Source organism: Coturnix japonica, chromosome 7 (assembly GCF_001577835.2).
Source record: "Coturnix japonica isolate 7356 chromosome 7, Coturnix japonica 2.1, whole genome shotgun sequence".
Lineage (NCBI taxonomy): Eukaryota > Metazoa > Chordata > Aves > Galliformes > Phasianidae > Coturnix > Coturnix japonica.
The window spans coordinates 24,468,708-24,488,354 of record NC_029522.1 but is presented as its reverse complement, the minus strand read 5'-3'; the positions used below and the strand labels follow the sequence as shown (position 1 = coordinate 24,488,354).

The 19,647-nt window shown below is 52.5% G+C and overlaps 3 protein-coding genes across 5 annotated transcripts in view; 2 read left to right on the top strand and 1 right to left on the bottom strand.

The window, feature by feature from the left end:
• Positions 1–253: 253 nt before the first annotated feature.
• RETREG2 (reticulophagy regulator family member 2) lies at positions 254–11,920 on the bottom strand. Its single transcript, XM_015869052.2, has 9 exons — positions 11,561–11,920; positions 11,288–11,394; positions 6,932–6,962; positions 6,067–6,202; positions 4,773–4,857; positions 3,890–4,027; positions 3,498–3,592; positions 2,451–2,586; positions 254–1,415 (listed from the first exon to the last, which is right to left on the bottom strand). The coding sequence occupies exons 1-9, from the start codon at positions 11,773–11,775 to the stop codon at positions 664–666; spliced, it is 1,695 nt and encodes a 564-aa protein (XP_015724538.1). The 5' UTR covers positions 11,776–11,920; the 3' UTR covers positions 254–663.
• Positions 11,921–11,968: 48 nt separating this feature from the next.
• CNPPD1 (cyclin Pas1/PHO80 domain containing 1) lies at positions 11,969–18,322 on the top strand. Its single transcript, XM_015869053.2, has 8 exons — positions 11,969–12,122; positions 12,259–12,361; positions 14,827–14,908; positions 15,475–15,595; positions 15,678–15,806; positions 15,935–15,996; positions 16,209–16,326; positions 16,838–18,322. The coding sequence occupies exons 1-8, from the start codon at positions 12,048–12,050 to the stop codon at positions 17,468–17,470; spliced, it is 1,323 nt and encodes a 440-aa protein (XP_015724539.1). The 5' UTR covers positions 11,969–12,047; the 3' UTR covers positions 17,471–18,322.
• LOC107316949 (solute carrier family 23 member 3-like) overlaps positions 18,322–19,647 on the top strand; it is a 36,426-nt gene continuing 35,100 nt past the window's right edge. For 2 of the 3 annotated variants that reach the window (XM_032445662.1, XM_032445661.1), the window contains exon 1: positions 18,322–19,484. In XM_032445662.1, coding sequence (XP_032301553.1) covers positions 19,359–19,484 — 126 coding nt within the window. In that variant the 5' untranslated portion in view covers positions 18,322–19,358. The remainder of the gene's footprint in view (positions 19,485–19,647) is intronic. The other variant, XM_032445663.1, reaches the window with a different exon arrangement.

Here is a 19,647-nt window from a genome sequence, read left to right as displayed (position 1 = left end):
GAGTGAACTTCATTGATTGCAATACACTCCATAGCCACTCAGTAGCACAACTCCGATCAGACAGGGACAAACAGGTACCGCCCGACACCGTGCTCCAGCAGCCACGGGAAAGATGCCGACAGGTTGCAGGAAGGGGCTCTTTGTTGCTCGTATCCCCTCCCTCCCCCCCCCCGCAGACCCCCAGCCCCCAAAGCTGTGTCTGACTGCGCTCCCCCCCCTCCCCGACCCTCCCCTAAAACGAAACCGATGCGAGTTAAAATTATTTACACTTTTTAGCCATTTAAAAACCCAATCGAATCAGATTGCGTGTGTCCTACTGGGGGTGCGGGTATTAGCAGCAGCTACAGCTAGCTCAGTACTCGGCGTGCAAAACCAAAGACAAACAGAAGACAGACCAAAATACGGCACCATGACTAGGAAGCGTTTGCAGGGCTCGGTGTTCCGTTGTGGCGTAGGGGGCAGGGCCGCATCCCGCTCAGCCGGCAGGGGCTGGGCTCTAGAAGGATGGAAAGGATTCGTTATTCCAAACACAGCACATCAACACTCAGGCGTTTCCAGCCCGGTCAACGCAGACGTGGAAAACCCGCTGCACGTTCGCCACGTGAGTTCTTCCTTCCTTCTTTCCAGCGACGATGGAGGTCGAAGGGGGTGCACGAAGAAGACCTAGGACAATGATGCTGCTGTCATCGCTGCCTCCTCCTCCTCCTCCTCCTCCTCATCTCCTTGCTTTGGCAGCTCAGCAAGCACAGCAGAGGGGGAAGCCGGAGCTGGAGTGGCAGGAGCCTCTTGCCCTTCCCGCTCCTCCCCAAGGCCCAGCTCTACATCCATTTGCTCCAGCTCCCTCTGATCCAGTAGCTCAAAGTCATCGGCTTCCTCCTCGTCCTCCGGCGAAGCTGCCGCCTCTGCCTCCACCACTTCGCTCCCTGACAGCTGTGCTTGGAAGCTCAGTTTCTCTTCGGGTTCGGTGGGGAGGAACTCAGAGAGGGATGGCCCCTCGCTGGCCTCTGAGGAGCGCAGCAGGGCGGAGAGGGTGTTCTGCACCGCCGTGGTAATGGCAGTGGTGACGATCTCCTCGCTCAGCGTGTCGATGCAGATGCCCAGGCCCGGTGCAGGGACAGTCTCTGGTTCTGCGCTGCCTCCTGCCACCTGCCCGCTCCCGTTGAAGTGTGTATTTACAAAATGGAGAGGAGACGCTAAGCGAAGGATGGAGAGCTCAGAGTCCGCAGCCTCCTTCTCTGCTGAGTCCAGCTCACGGGCAGCGTGGGCAAGCTCAGGACCCAGAGGCACACCAAAAGCATCTTCATCGCTCTGTGGTCCCAGATCTCTGGAATGATATTCTTCCACCGAGGGAAACTCTGCCAGGTCCTTGGAAAATGACTCCTCCGGCTCACTGTGCAGGCTCTGCTGATCCAGGTCTGGAAGGCAGCAGCATTAACATCAACATTAAGGCGCGGGTTACCTTGCCTCGACCCAAAGCGCTGACGTGTCCCATCCGCTTTCTCCCAGCTGACACACCACGGCTCCCTTCTGGGTCTTGTCCCAGCTCTGGGAGCACAGGTTATTCCCCTCTCCCAGTGGCACTACTCACTCAGAGTGTTCCCTTTCCTATCCTGCTCTATGCACTCTGTGCTCTGAGAAAACCCACCTTCCTTTGCTCTCACTGCCTTTTCCTCCCCAGACACTCAAGCGGCCACATCGGAGCAATTGTCTTTATATTCCTCACAACTGACTGAGCTTTTGAGTTGCAGTGGAAATGCTATCACAGCTTGCAACAGTGGGAAGGCAGGGCCAACCCAGGGGAGCTCAGGTGCATGGAATGCATTGAGTGACCAGAAGGGGTGGAGCCAGGACCTCCAACTTCCCAGACCTCATTTAAGGGTGGGCAGTGGAGATGAAGGTGTCTCTTGCTGGAGGTCCTTGCCAACCTGAGCCTTCCAAAGGTAAGCAGGCTTTCTTTATTTGTGTCCATGGCTGCTGCACTGGGGCTTGTTCTCACCTGTTATAGCCTAGGATTGTGCCACCCTGATGGTACTGCTGTACTTTCCATCACGTTGTAGCATTACATGAGTCTGGCAGGGTGAGCTGTCTGGCCTGTTCCAACCAGTATCAGTGGTGTATGACTATACTATGGCATTATTTTTGTGGGTCTTCTCTACCCCTGTGTCCTCTGCCATCTTGCAGGGACTTTGTGGATGGCCTTCCTTCCTTTCTGGAGTGACAAGGAAGCATTGGCTTGTGGGACAGTTATCAGAAACCTATCTCTAGTCCTGACCAACTCTGTATGGCCCATAAAGCCACAGCATGCTGTGTTGCCACTTCTGCTTCCTTCTTTTAATGTTCTTCCCCTTGCAAATAGCTGAGTTCTCTCTGTGTCATCCCATTTAGAAGAGCAGTTGCACTGGGTCAAAACACCCTGGGCAAGGGAGGCAGCAAAATGTCCCACTATGTACCTTCAGAAACATCTGTCAGCTGTGGGGTGGTAGCCCTTGAGACAGAAAAGCCCCCGCTCTCCAGGATGGAAGCCTCTTCATCAGAGAGCTCGGAATCTGTGATTGACAGTGCCAGGGCAGTTTTCTTCACATCCACCTGCATAGGATGAAAGTAGAGTGACAAGTTCCTATATGTCTGACTGCCAGTGAAGCATCTCCACATAAGCCAGAGTGTCTAGGCAGAAGTCCTTCTTTGGAGAGAGTGTGCAGGGACAGTATGAAAGCAGAAGGGATGTGACAAAGTGCTTTCTGTGCTGCCAGTGAGGGACAGTCACAGCTCACTGGCTTTCCTGACTGCTGGAAGCTTTGCCTGCTGTCAGTGAAGAACCCTAAAGAGCCAGTACAAGGTGAGATCAGCCTGAAGGACTCTCACAAGACATTAATCTTTCTTTTAGGAACATCAAGGAGCAAAACACCTCTTCCCTCTTGCTTTTGCGCAAGGCACAAAGAAGCCTTTCACGTGTAACAGGAGCTCAAGTATCTGCATTGCTTTGGAAGTTAAAGCTTCCTGCTTTACCCTACGAGCCTAGCTCCATGCTCAGGGCTCCTTTAAAGGTAAACACTTGGCCCATCTCCATGGTGCATGAACAGAGGAGACCTCCTGCCCTCAGTCAGACGTGGTGAGACAATGTAAGAGACACTAGCACTGCTCATCTTCCTTTCCTAGCTGTGAGCAGAATGGGAGCCTCCTGCACATTGTACCAGCACAGCTCAGGAGACTTTTGTGTCCTCTGAGCACACAGCATAAGCAACAAAGCAATTCTTCAGGTCAGCTGGTGGCTGGGGCTTGGCTCCCCCCATCCTGCCTTACCAGTTCTGCAATGCTGAATTCTTAATAACCAGATTGGTTATTAAGCAGTCATCAAACAGATAAGCTTCCTCCCCGGGATTCTGCAGTGACTTGTTGGTGTACTGTTTACCAGTGTGGCTGTACTCATACCACTTTTGGTTCTCAAGATGCCACAGAGAAGAAGGACTGGTTCCTGTATAGGTTTGCTGTGCTCTTACCACTGGGGAGAAGCCTGATAGCTCTGCCTCGCTCTCACTCTCCGTCTCTGCTGTTGGCTCATCACCTGCTGCAGGCTCACTCTTCACTTGTCGCTCTATGAGTAAAAAAAGACGAGTTTATATGAGACTGAAGGAACTTTACTCTTTTATGCATCACTCACCCAACACTTCTACCCTATAAAACCACACAGGTTTACCAGAATGTATGAGTTTCCAGAGACAACTACAACCTGTTGTTTTTGTTTGCTATACCCAGGACAAGCCCTCTCCTAAACCCTCAAGTATCATTTTATTTCATCCTGCTCTGTCACAGCTACTGATTTCAAACACACTCTTCCCTTGTGCCTTTGCTAAGGCTTAACCATGGAGTCAGGAAGAAGGTGAATGCTTACTCTTCTTCTCATGCTTGTGGTGCAGTGTCTCTGCCTTCATACTGTAGTCCAGTTTCATCAGAACAGGCTCCAATCGTGTGTACATCCTCTGGATCAGCTCATGGTAGACCACCAGTGGCCAGAGAAGAATGCTGAGCACTGCAATGAACAGAGGGTGAAAGGAGTGTAAGAGGAAGAACAGGCACTGTCACTCTGTGTCAAGGGAAGTGCAGCTGAACTGAATGTGCTTAAAATCCTCCTTATTCATTCCAAAGCTGCTAAATTAGTCAGGTTTTCCTAACCAACGGCTGTCCATGTTTCAGTATGGGTTTATGTTAAAATGAAATAGAAGCCCTGCACTTCAGCTACTGTGTCTCAGCCCCAGCATGCAACAGAGGCCCTGAAATAGGGCATTCAAATAACAGAATATAAGCCAAAAATAACTGAAACTTTGAGAAAGGTAGAAGCGCAGACACATGCCAGCAGCAAAGCACCTGAACCTCCTCCAGAACCAAGCAGGGACTTGGGATGCAGCTAGAAAGCCTTATTTGCTAAACATATGCTTTCTTTAATAACTCTCAAATGGATTTGTTCACTGTAGGAAATGAGAAACTGCAGCTCTCTGCTTCTCTGAGACCTCACCAGCACAGCCCCAAGGATAAAAGAGGTAAGTAATGTGTTAGTGATGGCTCCCTCTCCTGACTTTGCAGTTGCACTGCATGCACACACTCAAAGGAGGAATTCCCAGAGAGCACTGCTCGTATTGATTTATTATCTAGCAGATAACCCTGCAAACAAACAACCAAAAACACCACCAAACCCACGCATGCTTCTACCAGCCTATCAACGGCACAGTTAGGTCGTGTTTCAGGGTATGTCACAAGAGAGAGCTGCTTATACTCACAAATGATGTAGGAGATCATTATGCCTGGAACATAGTGTCCAACTACAGCCAGAATCAGGCAGCCTGAACAGACACTCATGCAGAACTGAAGGAAGAGAGGAACAAACAGAAGTGACAAGAGGCAGAGATACATTTATGCAACCAGTGCAGGCAACCCAGTTAGAACAAAGAGAGGAATGTTCCTACAAAGCTCAGTCCTCCCTTCTTGCCCTTGCCACAAGCAGTATAAGTGTTTATTTTCTTGCTCAGCTTTGCACTGAGGACACTCAGATGCTGATGGTCACAACTCGGATGGGTTGGTTGGGTTAAGCTTTAAGCATTACAAGTTCAAGCACAGGAAGACATGTTAGAGTACGTCTCCTCTGAAATGTTCAGCGTTTTTAAGATTAGCTCGTACTATTCTGACAGAGGCTGAAAGTTGTTAGAGCCACTAGATGATGTGCCGCTGCTCTGCAATAAACCAGCTGGCAGAACCCACACTCCCACCAGGCCAGGTGCTTCTTCTTCTGGAGGAAGTGAAAGGACAACGGTGTAGCCCTGACGGTTTGTCTTGAATTCTCCTAGGGATGAGGGGAGGTGAAAACAAGCACCCTGCAAATCAGGGTGTGCATTAAGAAGCTGACTACATCCAGCAATGAGGAGCTTTGTTTGTAACACAGGGGCCCTAGAAAAGCTGGAGTCCTCTAAGGGCTTTGTTTCCAGTGGTTGTTGTTCCCTACTGCCCACTGCTGAGGCAGTGTTTTAACAGAAGAGCAATCAGCAGTGACAGAAACCCACTCCTTTTGGCACACTGGACCCCCAGCAGCCAGTCTGTCCTATCTTTGTGGTGCTGAGGTAATTCCTGCCTACAAACTTTTCCTAAACAAAGTTACAGCCATTAGAACACGGCTTCTGGCATACACTCAGGAACACTGCTGCACTTAGGCTTAGCAAACTGCAAGATAGGTAGGATCAGCTTAAAGGGTTGAACTGAACCTATGAATGGGGCAGAGCCTGTAGGCTCCCCTTTTCACTCCTATGACCAATCTAAGAGCTTCCTTTGCACGCTAAGCAATACAACTAAGTAAAGCTAGCTATTCGCAGAGGACAGTAAGTTCAGGTTCTGATTACAAACTCTAGAAGCCAATCACTCATGACTTAAGCTTCCCAGGGCAGAGTCTGAAAGGAAGGAACAGCAAGTGTTAAGCAGGGATAGCAACTGTAAAAACATTGATTTGACATTCCTCCATCTCTGGAGGCCGTTAGCGATGAAAAGAAAAGCCCCTGCAGGGAAGAGTAGGTATCTCCAGCTTACCTTGGCAGGATTTTGCCTCTTGTACTGTAGCAGTTCCTGCAGGTACAGCCTGAAGGTGACCCAGCTCTCTGCCAGACAGTGGCACAGCTCAGGGACACTGAGCAGGTGAGGCTGTGCCCCTGAAGTCACCCCCTCACTAGAGACAGACAAGAGTGAGAAGACAACCTTTGAACATGGTCTGTTTGGTTTGGGGGTACACAGGGACATATTAGTCCCTAGCAAAGGCTTGACAATTCTGACTGCATCTGCAACTGAACTCTGGAACAGACACTTGATTTGTAGACAATTTTTGCTCTTAAGCAGGAAGAGAGCCAAGAGAACAGCTGAGCCAAGCAGCAGCAGCAAACACACGTCACAGCATTCCCATGCCACAGGCCCGAGATGCAAAGCAGATTGCCCAAAGCCACGCAGACAGAAGCGCTGGAGGTGGAACCAGTTAGGTGGCCCTCTCTGGCACCAAGTCTCAGGTCAGCAGAGCGCAGTGCTCACACCTATAACCACAGCTGAGCATGGAATGCCAGCTACGCTGCCACAGGCAGCACGTATGACCTGCAAAAGTCAGTCTCAGGGATTTCTTGCTCTCTTCAAATAGTTGAGGATGTATTCAGGCAAGAAACCTGAGAGTTCCTAACATCAGAAGCACCTGAGCTTTACTGCTGCTCTAAGAACATTAACTTTCCCCAGTCTCAAACAGTGGCTCCCGAGCTGATAAACAGCTGCCAGTGCACAAGAAACCGCTACCAAGGTTTCACAGCAGGAGCCATGCAGTCTACTGAAAACAACAGAGAGGGCAGGTGAGATCAGCACAGTAAACGAAGGGATCCCCACTCTCGTCTTGCACCAAGGAGCACGTTACTGAGCTTACCTGTCCCCTCCTGGCTCCTCCGATGGCTGAGCTGTAGAGAGAACAGAGAACAATCAGCCAAGTGAGAAATAAAACTTGACAGTTTTGCCACTCAAATAGAGCACAGCTGGAAATGTATCATCTTCAGCTAGGGATGTACCCTGGGGACTTATCTGTGCACTCAAGCAAGCAGGAATCACTGGCTCGGAGTTTGTATTGTGCAAGCTCTGGTGAAGGCTGAAGTCCCACATGCCTGGACAATACCATCCCTATGAGATGTGGAAGCAGCCTGAAGACAATCACAGCTGTCCAGCCCTTGTCACTCACACAGGACTGCCAGCACAGTCACTGAGCTGGGTAAAGCTTCAGCTGCTCCCTTGGAACTCATCATGGCACTAACAGGTCTGAGCTGCATCTCTCTGAGACCAGATCACAGCTCCTGGCAGGATGCTGTGTACAAATGCCAGAGATCTCACTGCTGTCTCTGCCCTTTCCCATGAAATTAAGTACTAAATAGCAGTCTCATGCATAATTATCTAATTTTAGGGCTCCTTCATGCCTCCTGACAGCCCTTTGTGCCAGCAAGGCACGGATATAACTATACTGCTAAGCCTGGATAAAAACAAGGCAAAGCTTCTGCCATTCCTCTCTGCACCGGTGACAGTTAAAAGAGACTCCACACAGTGCTGAAGGCAGGAGTGGTGCTCTAGCCAACAACAAGCTTTGGTCAGGCCATCCAAGAGGTTCTGAAGATTGCTGAGACATCGTCTCGCACACCACATGTCACCCCATAAGCAGGACTGAACTAATGGAACAGAGTTTATGTTCAAAGGTCAAGCCACTTGCTAGAAACGCGCTTCGATGAGCAAAAAAGGGTTTGAAGCCATCAGCCAGATGCAAGGCCCAAGAGTGGCGGTGACTTCCCCATGGAAAGCAGCCTCGTCACCGTTCTCCCAAGGCAGGGGAAGCTGGGCCAAGTATGTCAGACTCCTCCTACCACCGCAGGCACCACAGCAGTGCAGTGGAGCGGGAGGCCATTTGCAGAGGGGAGGAGGCAGTTCTTTGAGAGCGTGACCCAGATTTCCAGTAATCGGGCCTGACAAGAGGAGTCAACTGCTCTCAGCCTGGACTGCCCACAAGCCATTGGTGTGGCTGTTAGGGCAGCAGGAACTCAGGCTGACTGCCTCAACGTAAGAAAGGAGTGTTATGGATGCGGTTGTACCCCTGGGGGGCAGTTGCTTATCTTTCACGACTGCTGCTGCTGTATTTTGTTATTGTGTGCAGACATCTAAAGCTGCTTAATCCCAGCTCGCAGAAATCCAGCTGTCTCTCAAAGCATCATCTTTTATCTGCAATGAAGCACCAAAAAAATAGCATTTGGCATCAGCCCCTCTGTGATTGCTGGCTGTACCAGCTACCAAACGAGGCACTGGGATGCCTGCCATACTCCACTGGACAGATGCACCAGCAACACAGTGAGTGGGATGGCACGGGAGCTCCAGACCACTCAGACTGGCTGCCTTTGTCCAAGCCATCAAGAACACGCCAGCAGAGGGAGTGAACCAGTTCTCCTCAGCTGCTTCTGAAGGCTTCAGAGACTTTTGGGAGCTGCAGCATGTCCACGTGACTTAAGCTCTCTGGCAAAACAAGGGCTGTCTTTAAATCAACAGTATCTTGCTTCATGTGGTAGTGCAGTCTGCCTGCTGTCCATCCCAATGCACCGGAGCCTCACAGCAGCTGGAGGAACACTGCATCCACACTAAATCCAGAGAGCAGTGCTGATAGGACGTGCTGGCTTAGGTAAGGCTTAACTCTAACCTGTGCTGCAATACGGCCTAGCCCCAGTACAATTAAGCCAGCAAGAACACCCATCTGGCCTCACATCATCAATAACCAGCTGAAATCTTGCTGTCAGCTTTTCATACCCGATGGTGGATTAATACAAACTGCTTGACATACAGCAGACTCTTCTGAGAGAGAGCAGGCAGCCACACAAGAGTTTAGGTTACATGCTGGTACTGACAAGTTAGTGCTGATGGATTCCTTGACTCTTACAGGTTTTCAGCACTTCCCCAAGAGACATTCCTCATCTGGGTATAAACTTTAGCTACAAAGCAGGGGCCCTCTTTAAGGAATAGCAGCATTCAATCGCAACCATCCCTGAATGTGTTTAAAAGCCATTTGGATGTTTTAAGCAGTTACATTGAAATGGAACCTGTGCTCATGATAAAAATACACTGTCCCATCTGACAGGGCCTGTAGCGGAAAGGCTACACAGCTTGAAGCAGTGATTGAGCACCTGGTGGCAAGGCAGGGCCAACCCAGGGGAGCTCAGATGCTTGCAATGCACCGAAGGACAGGAAGGGGTGGAGACAGGATCCATCCCTTCCCAGACCTCATTTAAGAGTTGGCAGTGGAGGTATCTCACTGGAGATCCCTGCCTTGTGGAGGTCTTCTAGAGGTAAGCAGCTTTTCTTTCTCTGTTTCTATGTCTATGGCTGCTGCTCTGGGGTTTTTTCTCATTTGCTGCAGCCTAGGATTATGTTATTGTTGCTGTACTTTCCATCTCGTCATAGGGCCTAAAAAGGTTGCGCATATTAGTGCTATTAGCATGTCTCTGATCGCAGTGTGTGAGTAACTGCAAAGTATACGTTGAGGCTTCAGCATTCCTTCAGGAATGCTCTAAGCGGTCACCTGAGACAGAGAGAACTGCCACAAGAGGAGGTTTGTGTATATACGTGCTGATTTGTAAAGGTGTGGTACTGACCTACTTCCAAAGGCTCCTGGAAAGGCTTACAGGAAGCACTGAGGAGGAAAGCCACAAAGCTACAGCTCTGCTCCAGCAGGAAGCGAGGGCCACGCGAGAATCCCTAAGCATTCAGCAGTGCCAAGTCAACAGGAGGCCCCTGAGGAATGCAGAACACTGCTCCTTCCTTGTAGAGGCTGAGGAAATGTGGTCCATATCAAAATCAGGGCCATGACCTAAGCGGGAATACCAGAAAGGTGGCACTGTTCCTGGTTTTCAGCAGCTGGGAAGCATCAGAGAGCCAGAGAGGAGTGGAATGCAGGGAGGAACAGCACTGAGGAGCAGCTCAGTGGGATGAGAGCTGACTCTGTACAGAACAGATGACATGGGATTAGCCAAACTCCTGGGCTGTGGGTGCTTTTTTCTTTCCTACGCCTTGTTCTGTATTACACAAATTGATTTCAGTATGGATTTCCCATTTCCTCTGTGACAACGCAACTTTTACAAGCCTGGTACTTTCTGGAGAGATTCCACCCCCCCTCCTTCCCTGCCTCCCATCTGCCTCAATAACACCATTCTGCATTGGACACCAAGCCTTGGTGTTTCTGGATGTGTTTCAAGTGAGATGTTTTGGGTTGGCTTGAAACTATTCCCTAAAAAACCAATGCAAATAGGCAGGAAATTAAATTGGCCGCTCTAGTTTGGCTGCCTCGCTACCTGAACCACACAAAGCAAACAGTTTGGAGACTACGGCTAAAACATATCTAATCTTATCAGGACTTATGTGAAAGCACCCTTTAAGTCAGTACCCTTGCAGGTCAAATAAAGGGCACCTTACAAACATGGATATAGAGGGGCTTTCATTCAGAAACCCTCCTTAGAGCAGGAGGGCCCCAAGCTGCCTTTGAACCACAGCAGCGAATGCAGAAGGCAGGTCTAGGTGCAGTTGTTTAAAAATACCTTCTGGTGAAGGAGCCACTTGATGACAGGATGGAAGGCTGCTGTCTGCTTCATTATGAGCCTGTTCTCCTTGTTGCTTTTGTGTCTTTTATTGGCAAAGCCCCTTCAATAAATGGGCTAGCTCAGCCAAGTGATGGGGCTTGCTGATTAGCTGCAGCCCAGCTGCTGCTCTGAACACAATACATGAACTGTCCCAGCTGCCACAGCTCCCTGCCTTCTACCTGCTGCACAGAGGTGGCTCTCTTCTGCTCTGCCTCTCTATGCTCTGTTTAACTGAACCCAGCGCAATTCAAGCTCCCATTTCTTTCTGCCAGCTCAGATCTGACATGGCCCTTCTTAGTAAGACCCGAAGGGAAGAAACAATGCAGCATAAACACTGCATCATCCCTCTCCTCAGCTTCCCTGCTGAGCTGGCTTGGACACCCTTAGTCACTCTCCCCACGAACTCCTTACAGTGTTCCTCAGCACTGGGAGCGACTGTGTCAGTTCTCAAGGCTGCTGCCTGCTGCAAAGGCTTGCTCAGGTACTTTGTGATACCTGGACGCAAGCAGGCAGGAGGCAGCAGAGCCAAAGCCTGCAGTTATAGTGCAGTTACAGACACAACCTCTGGCAAAGCCAGAGCTGTGACCATTGGAAACACGCCATTAGCTCCAGCACCACCCATCACATACCTGGCAAATCAAACAGGAACCTGGGCTTCCATCTCTCCAACAAGAGGACGCCGAGGAGAGACATGCTGAGGAGAAACAGGGGTCTCAGGGAAGTGGAGGAAAACAACCTAGAAACCAAACGAGACACCATGAGTGAGTCGGATGGGCAGGGGGGGCTGAGAGCAGAGCAGACACATCCGAGTGCTACGGGCCCCCACCCCCCGCCCTGTGCCCGGCGGTACCGAGTCCCGCACCGCCCGGTCCCGCAGCCCCGCGGTCCATCCCGTGTCTCACCATAGCGCCCCGCTGAGCGCGGTGGCGGTGAGCATGCTGTGCAGCGGCCTCTCCCATACCAGCAGCCGCTGCGCCGCCGCCACTGCGGCCTCCCAGCCCCGCAGCCGCTGCCGTAACGCCGCCGCCAACCGCTCCGCCGCCGCGGCCGCCGCTTCCTCCTCCTCCTCCTCGGCCGCCGCCGCCGCCGCCTCCTCGGAGCGGGCGGCCGTGGCCATGGCTGCTGGCGGTGGGGCCGTTAGGGGGCGCTGTGGCTGTGGCTGCCGTTACCGGTGCCGTTATAGCGGCGATACAGCGGCCCGGCCGGGCGGCACCGCCTCACGGGGACCGGCGGCCGATGGCGCAGTGCGCGTGCGCGGCACGGCCCTCGGCGGAGAAGGTCGGGGGGGGTGTCCCGGAAGCGGAAGGAGGCGGCGGGCAGAGCGGGGCGGGGCGGGCTGTTCCTGTTGGGGCCTTTGGTACGGCCGAGGCCTACCGGGCTGTGTGCGCCATGGGCATGGAGCTGAACGGCTTCCTGCTGGATGACGAGGGCGCCTTCTCCCTCAGCGGCTTCCAGGAGTTCACGGTGAGCCCCTACGGTACCGCCCCTACTCCCATCTCCGTTACCCCCGTTCCCTCCCGGCCCTCGGCTGCCCCTGAGCGGCCTGTGTTGTAGCGCTGTGCCGCTCAGCGCTGTCTGACTCGTTCCCGTGTGCCCGCAGTTCCTACCCCGGCACCAGCAGCTGAGCGAACGGGTACGGAAACGGCTGTACTATGGCTGGGACAAGGAGTGCAGCCTGGATAACCTCTCCAGCCCCGTAGCAGGTAAGTGAGCACTGTACCCGGCCGGCAGTGCTGAGTCAGGGTGGTTGGAAGCGCCCCAAGGGCCGCTAGCAGCACGGCAGCTGGTTCCCCCATTGCCAAACCCCTCCCTGCCCGGCCTCCTGTGTGCTGTGCTGTGCTGCAGGCAGCCTGCCAGCGCCTCGCATCTCTGCTCTGTGTTTATTGCCCTGCTGTTGTGTTTTTGGCACCTTGCTGTTGCCTGGAGTCCTTTGGGTTGTTGGTTAATTGCAGCAAGAGCTGTGTCCTTTCCCCTTATAGGAGGTGCCTCGAACGAGTTCTCGTGCTTGCTAAGCTTAGTTGTGAAGACCAAGGGGATAATTCCTCACTGTATGTGTGTGTTTTTTCCTGTTGGCTCAGCAGTGCTTGGGGGAGCAGGAGGGTGCTGCTGGATTGAGGTGCAGGTGATGAAGAAGAGGAGCTGTCAAGGGCTAGTAGTTCGCTAGTGTGCCTTCATAGCACAGCTGCATTGTTCTTTCTGTTAGCTCTATGTTCATGCAGTTTGCAGGAGGCACAGAGGGGGCTGGAGCACCTCCCCTATGAGGACAGGCTGAGGGAGTTGGGTTTGTTCAACCTACAGAAGAGAAGGTTGCGGGGTGACCTCATTGCAGCCTTTCAATACCTGAAGGGAACTTACTCCCAGGAGGGGAGTAAACTCTTGGAAAGGGCTGACAATAGCAGGATACGGGGAAATGGTTTTAAGTTAAAAGAGGGAAGATTTAGGTTGGATGTTAGGGGGAAGTTCTTCACTAGGAGAGTGGTTAGGCCCTGGAACAGGCTGCCCAGGGAGGTTGTGGATGCCCCGTCCTTGGAGGTGTTCAAGACCAGGTTGGACGGGGCCCTGGGCAACCTGATCTAGTAAAGGTGTATGTTTGGTGGCCCTGCCAGGCAGGGGGGTTGGAACTACATGATCCTTGAGGTCCCTTCCAACCCGGGTCATTCTGTGATCTGTGAGTGGGTGATGAGGTGTGCTTGTGTTCCAAGCTCTTGTGATGATCTTGATGGAAGCAGTCTGAAATCCCTTAGAGGTCATGTATGAACTCCTCCCAAGCAGGGAGTTGTTGGGTGCACAGTGTGGCAGCTGAGACCAATAGGGCACTCACTGCCTGGCACAGGCAATGCCCAAGAGTGTGAGGTTCTGCTCTGGGGTTGTTTTCACACCCTGTGCAGGGTGGAGCTGCTCCATAGTACATTACCAATGTTGAACGTTCAAAGGGCACATTCAGAAGAAGACTGTGTTGAGGATGATTAACTCTTAAGGCTGCCATTCAGTGAGGGAATGGCTCAGTTCCAGCTGCTGGGGCTGGGGAAGACATGCAGGGAGTATCACTTCACTGAGTATCGCTTCAGGCTTTTCTGCTCTTGCAGCTGTTCTTTGCCAGCTGCTGTCAAGAAAACAGATTTTAAAGCTATTGCATCTGTGCTATTGCTACGTGGGGTGCTAGTCCTGGAATGAGAATGGGAGCTCAGCAGCAAAATGGAGCTGGAGTTGCCTGCAGTGAATGCTTTTTGGCAAGGATCAGACTGTCCTGCTGTTAGGGTCCTATCAAATTGAGAAGCAAGATGGGAGCTTCTGATGCCGCATGCCAGCAGCTATCAGTCTTTGGCCTGGTAGTGTTGGAGTGCTGAGGTGTGTCAGCAAACAGGCTGAAAAGTGCTGGGTGGAGGAGTCACAGTGAGAGAAAATCACGCAGAGTTCCACACCAGTGAGTGTGATGGGCTGAGATGAGAAGCACACACAGTGATGAAGCTGCTCACCTGCCCTCTGTGATCTTTGACAGGAGCTGTGTGTCCTGGCTGCTCATGGGGAGCTTGCAGTGAGCTCCCATTGGAGCCTGTTGGCTGTTGTGGGCTTCAGTTTTGATAATTGGTACCTATGAAGCCAGGCAGGAAATGAGATGTGTCCAAACCATGCTCTCCTGACTGAAGTGAGCTCTGACACAGCAAGGACTTGGTGACCAGAGGCAACTGGATGCGTGGTTACACCATAGTGCTACTTCCATGCTCTGCTCATCCCTGTACACTCAAATGAACACACTGTCCATCATCATTCTGGGTACACTGACTTGGGGAGGAAGCTGGGTCAGCACTGAGGAGCAGGGCAACACTTGGTGTCAACATCAGGCCCCCAAAACCTCATACAGAGCAATTAGAAGGGACTGTCTGAGGTCCTGTGGGGTGAGGCAGGGTGTTAGCCTCTCTGTGCTGCTGCAGGTAACTCCCCATGACTCAGACGTGCTAATTAGGATCTGGCACTGCTGCTGTGTGTTGAATGCACACATGCTCTTCCTGCTTTGGTCTGGCTCTTTTCTGCATGCTTGCTTGCGTGCCTTGTCCCTGACACCTGAAAAGCCTGTCCTAGTCTGAATGAAATGAGGGACTGTGAGCAAATGATGAGACTCAGTGGGCTATGCTACGTAGGGCTCACCGTTTTTATTTCTCTGTCCTAGATATTGCTGTGGAGCTGCTGCAGAAAGTGGCTCCCAGCCCTATCCGCAGACTGCAGAAGAAATACGTGTCTCATGTGTCTCGGTAAGAAATAAAACCTGTCCTTCATGTCCCACATCAAAACTGAGAGCTCTGTTCTCACCTGTGACTCACTTCTGTCACCCCAGGCCAGCTCCAATATTGTGATTAGATACTGTTTAGTGTCAGAAAGGAGCTGGGGCCAAGTGAGAAGGTCAAGCAGGCATGGTGTCTGGTTGGTCCTGCTCTGTGGGATGCAGAGTTGCTCTTGTTAATGGGACTCTACTGGCTTGGATCAGCAGCTGAGCAATGCTTGTTGTGCAGCCAGGTTGGAACCTTGGAACAAGCTTTTGTAGATGCCTGGCTACAGGCAGAGGTGCTCTTTGGAGAACTGCCTGTGCCCAGAAATAGGAACGAGGGCTTTCTGCTCTCCACCATGTATCTCCTATGCTTTCTCTTGCTGCAGCTCAGCACAGTGTCACGGAGCAGGCAAGGCTGGATTGTGTCGCAGCCAAGTGCATAACTGTTTGCTGGGCCCCTTGCACTTAACTACAGGGGGAGAGAGAGCAGGCAAGTTGTGCTATGACAACATGCATGTAACCTTTGGGATGGCTCCTGTGTCATTCCCACAGGGAAGCTTGTATCTCACCGTGTTCCATGATGCTGGCGCTAGTTTATATTGAGAGACTGCGGCACCGGAACCCTGAATACCTCCAGCAGATTTCATCTTCAGACCTCTTCTTGATCTCCATGGTGAGCAGTGTGCGCTGGAGGGTTACTGAGTTGGCAGAAGGTCTGGTTGAGGCTGAAATTCTGTTCTTTATGCTGTTTTTAGATGGTTGCAAGTAAGTACCTGTATGATGAGGGTGAAGAGGAAGAGGTATTCAATGACGAGTGGGGAGCAGCAGGGAAAGTGGATGTCCAGACCATGAACACGCTGGAGATGAACTTCCTGAGTGCCATTGTAAGTGAAGCCTGGATTTCTGCTTTTTCCTTCATGCACCCCCATGAGGGAATAGGGAAGGATGTGTACACCTGCTGGTTAGCCTGATTGGACTGAACTGTATTGACCTGTTACTGCTGTTCCTGCAGGACTGGAGTCTCTACACAGACCCCCGGGAGCTGTTTGAAGTGCTGAGTTGGCTGGAAGGGCGGTAAGTTTGTATGGGGGGGCATCATCCCTCCTGCATCCCCATCTTTCCCACTGCTTGTTGCTATCTCTGCTGCTTTGAAATAAGAGCTTGGGTGCCCATGGGCTCTTCTTAGACTGTGCAGCTCCGTTCCACAGCCGTGGTGCCTCAAGTGGGATCTTCTGTAGAAGTGAGGAAGGTCCACGCTACAGACACTCTTCTTGTTTCTCCTGCAGTGTGGCCGAGAAGCAGGGCATGTGGCGTGGCTGGTTCACCTACACGGATCTGTGTGTCCTCATGGAGCAGTCCATGTGGCAGCAAGCACTGGGCCAGTTCTACCAGCAAGTGGTTAAGGTACGGGCATGGGAGAGCAGCTGCTTGCAAGAACATAGGGCCCAGCAGGCCGTGAGTTTAGAGTAGGACCTTCTTTTCCACTGTGAACTTCTGCTAGCCTTATTCTCTGCTTCAAAGGGAAGCTCTCAGAAACAAAACCATGCGGATTTGCAGCTGTCCTGCCTGAGACACCGCAGCCAAGTGTTGAGTTAATCTGTGTGCTGTGTTGAACCAGTGTCCCACAGGTGCAGGGGCATAAGGGAGTGCTAATGGCATATGAAGGGAGGTGGGTGCTAGCTGGGCATTTAAACAGGAACTGTTAGGTTGTAGCCAGGGCATTCAGTCCCTGATTTGCATGGGCTGTTTGCTACTCACTGTTAGGAGCGTGGCTGCCTGCTTTCTGGCCTCCAGCTCTGTGCTGCTGGAGCCCTTTGCCATCATGGCTGTTGGGTTGATGTGTTGGGGAGTGTGGGAGGTGGTCAGCCACAGGGAGTGTGCCAGTGGTCTGAGCTAATGATCTGTTTCTCTGCAGCTGGCCTGCCTCCTGGGTGTGGTGTACCTGACTGGCTTTGCAGCAGTCTTCACCTCCATCGCCGTTGTGCACCGGGCTGTGTGCATGAGGAGCACCAGCATTACAGCCCTCCATCCTGCACCAATCCCTGTGGAGAGTGGCTGCCAGTTGGGTGCCCAGCCAGCCCTGGCTCCTGAGCAGCCCCAACCCAAACTGCCTGATGTCTCCCCACCCAGCAGCACTCACTGTGTAGGAGAGAACGAGACGGCTGAGGAGCCGCGTCGTGGGGGTGTCACAGCGACTGCACTCTACCTGTGGGGCAGTGTGATGACAGCTCTGTCCTACGTAAAGGCACCCGACATAGCCCTGCACAAGAGCCCTCTGCAACCCCACCTTCGGAAAGTACCCACTGCCTGTGAGAGATCGAACCGAACTGCCCCTGTCACAGCCCACAACCAGCCTGGCCCCTTCGGACTTGCCGTGCTCCTGGCCCCCCCAGCGCTCCACTGCCATGCCTGCTCAGCTGCTGCTAGACCCACATGGGATGCCACCCCCAACCGCAGGGACTGGCTAGACCCCCTGGGTCTAAGGCAGTGCTTCTTGCACGCTGCCCTGGATCTCGGCAGAATCAAGAGCTTTATTTTTCCCAGCTAGGAACAGAGGACAGCACCTTTCCCCTTCCCTCCTAGTGTGGCACAACTCACTTCCTTGCACTTCTGGGACCTCTGATCCCTGGGGCAGCGCAGGGCTTATGACCTTGCATTATTTTCAAACCAGCATTTGTGTTCCCCACCCACCCAGGGCAGGGGGTGTTCTTCACTTTGGGGTGCTGTAGAGCAATGGGGCTGCTGGGACAGGCTAGGGCAGGGTTGGCTAGCTGGAGAGTTGAAGTGGGCTGTTGATTGTTTGGGATACTAGGCTAAAGGGGAGTGTTGTACCACTTCAAGCAGCAGATGAGTGGGCTTTGGTGATGCTGGGCAAAGGTGGTTTGTGGCACGTAGGATGATGGGGCAGTGTTTGCAGGGATTGGAGCAGAGAAACCCAGTGAGGGTGCAGTGTAGGAGATGGGGTGCCTGGGAGAGGAGGTAGAACTGGGGAGTGAGCAGCCTGACCTGTCTGGCCTTAGCAGCTATTCCCAGTGGAATACCACACCATTCCTCAGGAGTTACTGTGGCTGCACCAAGAGGGGACCTGTATGTGGCTGTGCCCCAGGGGACAGATGTACCCTGCTGGATTTGTAGATGAAGTGGTGAGTGTTTAGCTTCCTTATCCTGCCTGAGTGAGGCACTTGGGAAGTGGGGTATTCTTGGACCCCAGCTTGAATCCCATCTGCCTGCAGTTGTGAGCAGCGGTGCCTGACTGCTCCATGGGGCGGGGAGATGGCACTTTGTCTTGCTGACCAGCTCTGCTCTTTGTGCCCCTTCTTTTTACTGTGGATTTTACACCTGTTTTTTCACTCTTTTGTAGATGCGACTCTCTTCCAATAAAAGTAGTTCTTGCTGTGCACCTGCTGAGCCACTCCATGATGATGACATCAAGCATACCCACATGCAGCTGTGTTAATGTGTGTTTGCAGTTATACCAGGCAGAGTTTGCTCTCTGAATCAGGGTGCAAGGCAGATTCTGGGTGCCAGCAATGAGCCCAGGAGCACTAAACTCTTAGTTTAAAGTTTACTTAGTTTAAACCCTACTCTTGTAGGGCTTAAGAGGGACCAGGTTCTCTGGTGGTGGGGGGCAGGAATGACCTTGGGGCTGGTGCCAGGGGAGAGCAGGGGCAGTGAGAGTGGAGGTTCCCCGTCCATGGGGAATGCAGGCAATGCATGGCCTCCACTACTCTTTGCTCCTCATAGTCTGTCCAGTTAATGAGTGAGCTTTGAGCAGCAAGGGCTTTGCACAGTCACAGCTGTGGTCAATGCCCTGTGACAAAACATGGGCATTCCCTGCTTGTGGTGCTTTGGGAAGCTTCCCACCCACAGTGGCAGCTCTTAATCCCTGCCATCCTTGTCCAGGTTGCAGGATTCAGCACCAAGACTCCTACCAGCATTGGGTGTGTGGTAGTCCTACATCAGAGGCATCCTTGGCATGGGCACATTGTCCATGGATGGGAATGTCAGGACATGGGGGCACCTATGCAAGGGTTAATGGGCTCTAGAGCCTGATGGCAAGAAGGGTCTGGGCTAGGAGAGCCAGATTGCACCTTGAGTGGGTGGGGATGCTTCAAGTATTTGTAGAAAGGAGCTCTGGCACAGTCCAGTCTGTACTGAAAGAAGCAGGGGTGGATGCAGGGGCCTGAGTGAGACCCAGCTACAGGCAGTTGGTGCTGTGACAATGTCCAGTTCCTAGCCAGGGGTGGTTGTTACCTGGCCCTTATGGTGACATCCCATAGTGACACTTGCATTCCTAGCTGTAAGGGCAGGTTACTCACCAACTCAGGTTAATGGCTAACCCTAGGGCAGCTTCTGCAGAAGGTGGAAGTTCAGCCCTGTAGGGACTGCGTGGATTCCTCAGGGGGGTGAGACCCTGCCCTGCAAATTGGGTGGCAATGAGGGGAGGCAGCAGCATGAATGGGGGCCGCCATCCAGTGACTGGTGCTGGGAGCCCTGCGCTCACATCCTGCTCCTGGCCAAAGATGTGTTCCTGGATGCTGAGCTGCTGCTTAGCCCTGCAGGTAAGAAGGAACTTCAGTGAGGTAGGGTGATGGGAGAGGGCTGGGATCCTTGTCAGAGGCAGGAAGAGGCTGCATCCTTCTATGGCAGACATCCCTGTAGCTCTGGACAGGGCGTGCTGGAAAGAGTGGGGCAGCAGGAGTAGTGCTGCACCTATGCAAGGTG

Coding starts and splice junctions, on each gene's coding strand:
- RETREG2 (XM_015869052.2), bottom strand. CDS start 11,775: ATGGCCACGGCCGCCCGCTCCGAGGAGGCGGCGGCGGCGGCGGCCGAG. Junction 3,593..3,889: donor CCACAAGCATGAGAAGAAGA/GTAAGCATTCAC, acceptor TTTTACTCATAG/AGCGACAAGTGAAGAGTGAG. Junction 2,587..3,497: donor TATCAGGCTTCTCCCCAGTG/GTAAGAGCACAG, acceptor CATCCTATGCAG/GTGGATGTGAAGAAAACTGC.
- CNPPD1 (XM_015869053.2), top strand. CDS start 12,048: ATGGGCATGGAGCTGAACGGCTTCCTGCTGGATGACGAGGGCGCCTTC. Junction 15,596..15,677: donor ACCTCTTCTTGATCTCCATG/GTGAGCAGTGTG, acceptor TGCTGTTTTTAG/ATGGTTGCAAGTAAGTACCT. Junction 15,997..16,208: donor CTGAGTTGGCTGGAAGGGCG/GTAAGTTTGTAT, acceptor TTTCTCCTGCAG/TGTGGCCGAGAAGCAGGGCA.